Raw genomic sequence first — 9280 nt, 5'->3', positions numbered from 1 at the left:
TCTCCACAAAAGAAAAAATACTAAAAAAAATAAATTTCCAGAAAGAAATATAGAGGACAAACTTGCTGTCCTCAATCATATAGTTGCCATGGCCCTGGCTCATTTTTGAAGTTTTGACCCATAGTCTGTGTTCAGTGTTTTAACCTTAAATTGTTTCAAAATTAGTATATAAAACAGGCCAATACAAGCTTGTAAATACGTATCGACCCTGGCAGTGCTATAGCCTACTGTTTTGTGGCATATGGATTTTCTTCAGTAAGCATCCCAGTGTAACACCAGGGGGCCAATAATCACATCTCCCAAACCCCAGAAAGCCATCTGCATCTATTTGCACCATGCTGGGATGTATGCTTTTCTGAGACATAATGAACCACACCAGAAAACATTAACCTGCTGGTTTTGTTTTCCACAATTTAGATTTTAAAATGTTCACACAGTTGTAATGTAATGACATAACACTTTATTTAATTTGTGTATTTCTTTACTTTGCATCCTGTTTCACAACATGTAATGTGCAATACAGACTCAATCCACAACCACTGATCCACCCAGTCAGGTCTGATCAAAAACATCAGAATGATCAAATATTTAATCTGATCTACTTAAACCAGCTATGCATTTCAACCAGTGCATGAGAGCTGTTTGCAACACATTTACTTCAAAAACCAGAGTATAAAACATCTAGCTAGAACAAAGTTCAGGAAGTGTACTAGACATAAATATTTAAAAAATAAATTAAATCAACTTTAAAATATGACTGTGTGGAAATGTAACAGGAACTCACAGGTGGAAAATTACAGTGAACTTCATTTTGCTCACGTGTGAAACAAGATTGTGAGAAAAACACAAGTACATGAAGATCACAAACATCTGTGTTGATGGAGCATTAGAAGACAATGAAAAATGTTACTTCACCAAAGAAATGTTTCCCTTGTCCTGAATATGGCTTCACATATGAGACAGCGTCGCCTTTGAAATGCATCTTCATTTTGATGTCAGTGCACAACTCAGTGATCACACTTAATTACAGATATTTACAGATGAAGTGAAACTTAGTTTGACTTCCAGGCCTCAAACACCGTGTGCATCTGTGTCCACCGCCAGTTTATCTAAACTTCACTACAGGAAGCAGCAAGGCCTAGGTCATGAACAGGATTCAGTGATTGGAGGATAACTCTTCTACCAAGAGTTACCATCCCATGCTAAAGGGAATCATTTATAGTGATCTGGATCCAGTAATGTTTAAATAAATTATGCGCAATACTTCAGCATTTCAGGATAATTTAGGCAGTGTTTGGTAGGTTTTCATTTACAGAAAAGTAAACAGCAGACTCAAACGTTCTAGCATGTTTGTCATATCACTCGGACTTAGGTCTACACCAACATGAGCCTTGGACCTCAGCGCCCATCACACCGAGGATGTCTGGGCGAGTTCACTGGGGGCCTTGCTCTGCAGAGTGCCACAAACAGTATCAGAGTCAAGCAGCTCCACTATGCTATAGGGGGAACAGTCCTCCAGTCCCAGCTTCCCACAGGCCCAGCCGCAGAAGCCTTTCTCCAGGTCTCTCACATCTTGCCACCACTCGCTGAAGGCCCAGGACACCTGCACCACGGCGGAGTACAGAGCCAGAGACAGCGCCATGGGCATGATGAGCATGGGGTAGAAGATGATGAGGAACGGGCATATTGTAATCTTGTGCCAGAACGTCCGCTCCTCATTGTACACCAGGAAGACATTGTACCAGGTCAGAGTGCCGTAGTAGAAGGAAGTGATGAAGGAGAGGAGGAAAATCACGGGGGCACAGGAGAGGCTCCACAGGACGACATGGGGTCCCTGGCACACGCCGAAGCTGCAGGTGCGTCTAGCGCCGTCCCCCGCCTCGCACTCTGCATCAAGACGTTCCTTCGACTTGGCCAGATCCCTGATTTCCCTCTCCGTCAGAGTGAGGTGAATGTCGACTAACTGGCCCTTCTTCTTCCCTCGGGTGATGGTGCCTGTCAGGGTTACGTAGCGGCTGTCTGGAGGAAGACTCCATCCTCCTCCTGTTGAGAGATAACACAACAACAGAAGATAATACAAAGACAATTATATGTGACAAATGAAAAAAGCAAGGCAGGCGAACAAGAAATGTCGTAACTTATCGTTTACATGGCCTCATATTGATGAAGACACCTCAAAGCTTTCTATATTGTTGCTAATATGCAGTCGGTTTGCAGGGTGTAAATTGCACAGTATGTGTCGAACGCATGACTGAACTTTCCTTCAGTAATAAAAAGTGGCATGTGGCTTCTTAACAGAATCTAACGCCCCTCTCACCTTCGCCTGTAGGTGTGCAGAGGAATTTAGCTCCCTCCTCTGAGCTCCTCTCTGCTCCCTCCTCACCGCCTTGGTCCTCTCCAGGCGCCCTCTCCATCTCAGAGCGGTAAACAATAATGGACTCTGGACGCGGGTCTTTCTTCTTCCTCCTCTTCCTCCTTATGGAGGGCCCCGCTTCTCCGTCGTCCACATGGTTCCCCGATATGTCCGATCTTAAGGAGACGATCTGGGGGCTGCCATCTCCTTCTGTGTGAGACTCCTCTACCTGTGCCATGCTCTCACCTGATCCAGAAAACACTTTGACTCTTATAGGCAACTTTATGATGGGTTTATATGGAGACTAGTAGTGAAGTCCTGAGCAGCACAGCCAATGTCCACCCATTATGTGTAAGTGTTCAATCTAAGGAAGATTTCCAGCTGACAGCAAAGTGATAAAAGCACACACAAACACAAACAGAGAGAGATATTATACAGCCGCTTTGCTTTTCTACAGGCACAATAATGCACTCCTTACAGGGATCCTGGCCTAGATTCTGCACAGTCGCTTTCTGTGTGATGATGACTGATAAAAAAAATCTCCTAAATATCACATTATCGTTGATCTGATGGCATTATCCATCTGAAGAGACAGAGACTACATCGCTCTAGATAGATGACAAACAAAGCGTGATAGATGCGTTCAAGAAGGGGGGTTGTCTCTGTCTTTTGCATGACAGCGCACCGATAATCTCAGTGGATATGCATCGAGCTCATCCTATATCACCGCACCGCCTTTACAGACACATCGACAGAAAAACTACACAATTCATAGACGGATTTCCCAAAAGAATGCATCATTTGATAGCAGGGGTGAAATCGACAATGCATCCCATTCTTCACACAGCTGATCCCCTCCCATTTAAATCCCACCCATGTCCGCTCTTTTGTCTGCAGACGCCAGCCGGCGAACAGCATGCACTCTAAATAGCGTTAGGAATTGAGATTCAATCTTACCTTCAATAGGTTGGACGAGCAACGGGCAGTTAAACTATACCATGTGCGGATAAGTAACTAGATGTAGACAATGCAGGAGCCCACACATCACAGCGCTCTGTTTTTTGCCGATACAGATGCGCTACGCAAAAATATTTCCAGAATAGAACTAGCCCCGCCCCTCTGACCTCTGTCCCACCAATCCTGAACCATCCGTGATCGTCACTGCCGTCATGTTAAATAATGGAGGGGGGGGGACACATCTGTCCTCGAGAATAGTGTGGGAAACACCAATATAAAGGCCTACACTAAAAATCGCAATTTACACAAAATGAACAGATTAAACTACATAACAATGTACAAAGTCGTTAATTGGTTTCACCTCCTCAGCTTGCAACATATATAACTTTGAAAGAGGCCAATCTGAATGATAAATAGGCTACTTTCTGGAGCAATGTTGCTGACATTACTTAAGTAATAAGTAATTAAAATGACCCCCAAATTTCTACCAGCTGCAACATTAAAGTGATGCATAGATTAATGCATCATAATTAAAAATCCAATAGTATGATGTATAAAAATCTGAAATGGACCTTATTGCATTATGACAACTTTTACTTTTTAGTATATCAAATGTTTAGATACAATTATTGGGTACAACTTTAATCGGTTCAGTCGTTTTTCCCCCTCTTACACCAGTAAACAGAAAAGGGTTTTAATGTTAGACCAAATGGTCAACATTAGGCAGTGTTTTGAAAGTATTGTGAAAACAATACAAAATGTAATTTTATGGTCAAGAATACAGATTAAAAATTCAGTACACTGCTCATTTAATTAGATTAATATTTATTTAATATTTGATTGGCATGATAGCCTAATTATCTAACATACTGTCTTTGGGTATTTGATTCAGATATGAGTCATTGTTGTGATTTTACGTGATTGATCACCTGTCAATCAATCGGATCTGGCAACACTGACGGCAGCAGCCTGTCAGAGCGCGCGTGCGGCTAACCACTGATGTTAGGCAGGTGTAAATTAAAAATGAACGACCAATATTCACTTAATAATATTGACAGCATCCTTTTTCAGTTTGGTGAGTTCACTTATTGAGTTTATTGTACGTTTACACTAGTTTGTTGTCAGTTGATGTTTGCTTGACGTGCAATTTAAAAGTTTTAACGCTAGTTAAATGTTAGCTAGCATTAGCTAGCTGGCTAACAACATAACTGCCGTTTGTATTTGATAGCTCTTCAAACAAGGAAGCTCTCCCAAAAGAAGAATGAAATCAACCAACAAATTAAAGGTAACGTTTCCTACGTCAAACAGTAATTCTCATTAACCTAATTAACGTTACTTATTATAAAAGATCAGACGATTGTATGTAAAGCAGGCTAACAAACAAATGTTATTATTTATGTTGTGAAATGGTGTCCATCAAGTGCTCACATTTCTGTCAACAGTTTGCAGAGTTGACACTACTGAGAGGAGGTCGTACATCGAAACAATCCACAGAAATATCAAAAGACTTGAGGAGGAAATCAGGGCGAAGCAGAGCACTGTGATGCATAATAAAGCAAATGCTAAAAGGTATGATGACTGGGCAATACATACAACACATTTGACATGTAATTTAACATAGGCAGTGCAGATTAATATTGATATTCAGTTATTACTGCTTGTAATCCACGTGACTTTAGCATGAAGGCGACTAACGGCCTGCTTCTTCAGTATGAGCACACGCTGAAAGCAGAGCTGGAGAGCAGAAAAGCCAGCTACCACCAGGACATGTAGGTTCACTTAACTGTGGTGTTGATTTGCATTTGATATGTAATAATAATAATAATAATAATAATAATAAACAACGCTGAATTGTTTTTCATTTGTAACGTAACAAGGGAAGTCTATGAAGAGAGAATTACAGGCTGCAGGAAGACATTCCAGTCGCATAAAGAATATTATCACCAAAATCCTGTTGCTCAAAATCTCCTCACGCTGCAGGCGGACAAAGAGGAGATTGAGTTTAGGATCAAGGCTTGTGATGATCAAATAATGATGAAACAGAATGAGCTGGACCAACTCACTGGTAATACGCTTTTTATATCATCATAACTTGCTGAAAATATTCGCTCTTGATGCAGTTAATTCTAATTTCTGCCCGACCAGGTCCAGCCGTGGATGCTTCTTCCACTGAGACACAACCAGACAGGTATCTTATCAAAGAATGTTGACGCATTAGCTTATGGCGGAGCTTATTCTCTCTCTCATGAAATGTCACTTTTCTTCCTAGTGTTTCAGGCCAGCAGCCTGTAGCAGAACCAGAGGAACAATCAGATCCTCAGACAGAGGAGGAAAGTCATGCTTCCATTGACATCTCCTCTCTTCACCTCAACCAGACAAAGGTACTCGGATACATTGAACGAAGCTGATGGAATTGTAAAGCTGGCAAATTCTTGCAATTATGAAATAGCCTGACATTGACAGTGACCTGCTAGACAAACTCCATGAGTTCTATGGGAGGCGTGAACAGTCTCCAGTCCCACATTTCTCTCCTCTTCATCCCCCTCCATTCTACATCCAAGAGGAAGAGGTGAGGGCCACCTTCAGGAAAACAAACTAGAAGAAGGCAACAGAGGGTTGAGATGAATAGTCTTTCGTCTTGTCCTCAGGACAGGCACCCCTCAGGACTGCGTTCTGTCACCCTGGCTCTGCTCCCTCTACACAAACCACTCCCCACCACAGCTCAGTCACCATTCTTAAACAAGCAGACGGCACAACCATAAATGGACTCATAACCAATAAGAAGGAAGACGGATACCGTTAGCGGGTAGCCCAAGCAGTCACTCGGTGCATTCATAGCAATCTCCAGCTCAACACTTCTAAATCACAATAACTCTTTAGAGATTCCAGGCAAAGCCTTCATTCACGTCTAAGGAGACACACACACACACACACACACACTCAAATGAAACATCAAAACAGACCACATTACCAAAGAAAAAGCCCCTAAGACAAACTTCAAAGTAAAGCGACGTCTCCTCCTTCAGTTGTACCCGGCCATCATTGAGATACTCGCCTCTTTCATAACAGTTTGGTAGGGCAGCATGCAAGAAAACTGCAGCGCATAGTCAATAAATCATCCAACAATATTGGCTTCAGCTGAGTCGATATATCGGACAATCAAAAGAACAAAATAAAAAACAAAATCTGACTCTGTCCCTGCCCACCACCTCCTCCAGCTGACGCCCTGTAGGAGGTGCTGTAGGTCCCTGCCCACTTAATCATCAAAAAACAGCTTTTCATCCACTGCAGTAAGAACTCTGAACTCTTCTCACCAGCCCTGACAGATGTGTTATTCATCTGATGTAATGTTGATGTATGTCTACGTTTGATGTTGCCGACACTGCTATATTGATCTTACCCACTATGTTGTACTTAAAGCCAAATCCACAGACCGTGGCCTTGTGGTTAATAACAAGTGTTTCGATTGATCTTTCAGAATGGTAATAAAACTTCTGTGGAGGCAAATGCTGAAGAGATTCATGAGGAAAACAAGGTCCAGTACACGAGCGTCTGCAGCCCGTCCTCAGGAGGAGAAAACAGTGAGCTGTGGTCAGGTCAGCCGTTAGATGGTAAGTAGAAGAAAGTCTCATGTGTTTCAGTTAACATTCATGTTACATCAAACCCCATCGAGCATTATTTCTCCAGAGCAAAGACACCCAGATGAGCTGCACCCTGACGAGCAGGAGCAGGAAACTGAACAAGAAGACCAAGTCTTGGTAATGTTTGTCTCATTGTACCCAGACTGTCTATAAAATGGCCACTTTGTTCCCTCAAAAAACAACCCATAATCCGTCTCTATAAGTACAAGGTGTTTTCTGCATATGAACAGCAATCCACTGTATCCGCTGTGGCGGTTGACGAAGACGTAGCTATGGATGAAGAGCAGACACCGAGCGAAGAGGACAATGAGGGACTCGCTGCTTTTGCTCAGTCGTCATCTCGAGACAAACATCCTCAGTCGACCCCGCTGGAGATGACAGCTGTGCCTTCAACCCTGACGTTCCCATTTAAGTGAGGCTTTATCTGACTTGTCCAACACTTAGAATCAGTCAGGACCGCCACTGAGAACGGTGTTTATTTGTTCATTTCAGCTTCAGCCCTGCCAGATCTCCACGTCACGGCACCTCCGATACCAAATCTCCAGCGTTCCTGTTCTCTCTGAACTCAGAGCCCAGCACCCCGGGCTTCTCCGGCTTTGGGTTTGAAGCGGGCTCTTCACAGGATGAGGTGAGCAGCGAGCAAACGGAATAAGTGATTTGACAGAAATCAGTTTCTCAAGTTTTGGAATTAACTCTTGAGTTTCTTCACAGGAGTCCCCCTTCGCTTTCGCCGGCTCTTTTTTCAACGAGAAGGTACTGCATTATGTATTGGAACCTCTTTTTATTTCATACAGCGCTACTAGAACAAAATACCAAACTACTGAATGTTTGTATCTTTTCAGAAAACTACAGAACCAAAGTCTTCAACCTGTACGTATCGAATCTAATCCCCGTTTGTGATGTGTATTCGAACTACAGGTATGGATATATGTGTATGTGAATGTATATTTTGCAGGTCCTGAGTTCCTGTTTGGACAACCAGAGCAAAGTGAAGTCTTCCAGTTTGCCTTTTCCTCCAAAAGCCCTCAGACATCTAACAAAGACAACACCGGGGACGACTTTCCATTTTCATTCAATTTTTGAGAATTGGAAGAAAAACACCTGAAATGCTGAATTATTGTGTTTTTAATACCAGTTTGTTACTGATGTTCCTCTGTCGCGTGTGGGTTAGATTAAAGCTTTGTTCTATTAAATATGTATTCAGCTGTCAGTTTAACTTAATATCATATTTCAATCGCTCTTCACACATTTTAAAGAACGTATTGCGAACAGTATCACTGTTAAATGACATTTAATTGAAGGTAAAGCATTATCAAAATAATACACAACATGCATTCATATTTCTTTACAGAGTTCTCTATTCTAAATTCAGTAGTTACATTTATTACACTGTATCAATATGTTTGTTCCCATTAATTGATGACAGAAGCAGTGTTTCCTACGCAGTGTATAAATAAAATGAACGTCTCACTGGTCCCATGAGTCAAAGTCACATTCTGACATCAAACCACCCACTGCACCACTTTAATCTTTGTGAAAATGATAAGAGGGGCTCCAAAAACTAGCTGCATAACATGGATTATATATACATCTTGTTCAGATTATTCCACACCACACACGTCTGCTTTATATAATATATTCAGTATTAAATCAGTGCAGTTTCAGCTTAATGGCACAGCTGATATGTATTGCAGTGATTGGGTAACAGAGGTTTGATTGGAATAGAAAAACCTGCTCCTCTTTGGAGAAATGAATACTTGAAGTACTTTTTCATAGCTGCTATGATACCAACAACATACTGTCTTCAGTCCTGTAAAAGTATGTAATCTGCCTAGAAACAAGCGATGGACAACTAAGGGTCAGAAAGTGCAGCGAGTCTCCTGTAGCTTCAGAGAGCCTAGAAGCCGTGGTCAATGCTAATGGAGCGCCGAGTCACATGTTCGATCTCTCCAGGGACGTATTCACAGAAGCTGGTTTGGTACTTGGCCAACATTTTTAGCAACGGCCGAAGATTTATCCACCACTGGACCAGGGGCATCCGGTGCCTGAAATACGGGCAGAAATCCGATTTTATTAAGACTTATTAATAATGAACTCTTACTATTTGTCAAAGAACGGTGACATCGCTTACTCAAAATCAGTCAGAGCCTTCAGCTCAGTGACGGGGCTGAATGAGATGACCTTCCTGTTGAGGCCCAGCACACATGCTGTATCTGGGGAGTTGGCGAACACACGGCCTGGTGGGAGAACAAAAAAATCATGCTGTAATCATAACAATGCTGTGATTTGACTTTCATACCAATTCATTCATATATATATATATATATAT

At 42.1% G+C, this 9280-nt stretch overlaps 3 protein-coding genes and 2 long non-coding RNA genes across 6 annotated transcripts in view; 2 read left to right on the top strand and 3 right to left on the bottom strand.

Moving 5' to 3' along the window:
• Positions 1 to 195: 195 nt before the first annotated feature.
• Positions 196 to 3445, bottom strand: tmem169b (transmembrane protein 169b). Of its 2 annotated transcripts, XM_031858592.1 has the most exons (3): positions 3311 to 3445; positions 2318 to 2734; positions 196 to 2043 (listed from the first exon to the last, which is right to left on the bottom strand). In XM_031858592.1, the coding sequence occupies exons 2-3, from the start codon at positions 2589 to 2591 to the stop codon at positions 1409 to 1411; spliced, it is 909 nt and encodes a 302-aa protein (XP_031714452.1). In that variant the 5' UTR covers positions 2592 to 2734; positions 3311 to 3445; the 3' UTR covers positions 196 to 1408. The 2 variants fall into 2 exon arrangements, with proteins under 2 accessions (XP_031714452.1, XP_031714453.1); XM_031858593.1 differs by lacking the exon at positions 3311 to 3445 and having other exon boundaries at positions 2318 to 3294.
• Positions 3446 to 4293: 848 nt separating this feature from the next.
• On the top strand, positions 4294 to 4873 carry LOC116389528 (uncharacterized). The gene is made up of 3 exons (XR_004213115.1): positions 4294 to 4385; positions 4539 to 4595; positions 4753 to 4873. It is a non-coding gene; the product is annotated as an uncharacterized LOC116389528 (long non-coding RNA).
• Positions 4874 to 4990: 117 nt separating this feature from the next.
• Positions 4991 to 8112, top strand: LOC116389790 (protein SIX6OS1). The gene is made up of 9 exons (XM_031858741.1): positions 4991 to 5079; positions 5580 to 5691; positions 6789 to 6921; positions 6998 to 7068; positions 7182 to 7363; positions 7444 to 7579; positions 7663 to 7704; positions 7794 to 7821; positions 7907 to 8112. Exons 1-9 carry the CDS (start codon positions 4991 to 4993, stop codon positions 8032 to 8034), a joined length of 921 nt encoding a protein of 306 aa, XP_031714601.1. The 3' UTR covers positions 8035 to 8112.
• Positions 8113 to 8225: 113 nt separating this feature from the next.
• Positions 8226 to 9218, bottom strand: LOC116389738 (uncharacterized). Its single transcript, XR_004213123.1, has 2 exons — positions 9083 to 9218; positions 8226 to 8996 (listed from the first exon to the last, which is right to left on the bottom strand). It is a non-coding gene; the product is annotated as an uncharacterized LOC116389738 (long non-coding RNA).
• Position 9219: 1 nt separating this feature from the next.
• Positions 9220 to 9280, bottom strand: part of pfkla (phosphofructokinase, liver a) — a 7131-nt gene continuing 7070 nt past the window's right edge. The window contains exon 4 of the mRNA XM_031858739.1: positions 9220 to 9230. Within this exon, the coding sequence (XP_031714599.1) occupies positions 9220 to 9230 (11 nt within the window). The remainder of the gene's footprint in view (positions 9231 to 9280) is intronic.

The sequence above is a fragment of the Anarrhichthys ocellatus genome, unplaced genomic scaffold (assembly GCF_004355925.1).
Source record: "Anarrhichthys ocellatus isolate YVR2014 unplaced genomic scaffold, GSC_Weel_1.0 scaffold20, whole genome shotgun sequence".
NCBI classification, from domain to species: domain Eukaryota; kingdom Metazoa; phylum Chordata; class Actinopteri; order Perciformes; family Anarhichadidae; genus Anarrhichthys; species Anarrhichthys ocellatus.
Note: the sequence above shows the minus strand (reverse complement) of the source record. Positions and strands in the feature narration are given on the sequence as shown.

Bases quoted from the DNA above. Each gene is read 5' to 3' on its own strand.
- tmem169b (XM_031858592.1), bottom strand. From the start codon at position 2,591: ATGGCACAGGTAGAGGAGTCTCACACAGAAGGAGATGGCAGCCCCCAG. The intron at 2,044-2,317 runs GTGAGAGGGGCG...ATCTCTCAACAG, and splicing joins CTGCACACCTACAGGCGAAG to GAGGAGGATGGAGTCTTCCT.
- LOC116389790 (XM_031858741.1), top strand. From the start codon at position 4,991: ATGAAGGCGACTAACGGCCTGCTTCTTCAGTATGAGCACACGCTGAAA. The intron at 7,364-7,443 runs GTGAGGCTTTAT...TGTTCATTTCAG, and splicing joins ACCCTGACGTTCCCATTTAA to CTTCAGCCCTGCCAGATCTC. The intron at 7,705-7,793 runs GTACTGCATTAT...GTATCTTTTCAG, and splicing joins GCTCTTTTTTCAACGAGAAG to AAAACTACAGAACCAAAGTC.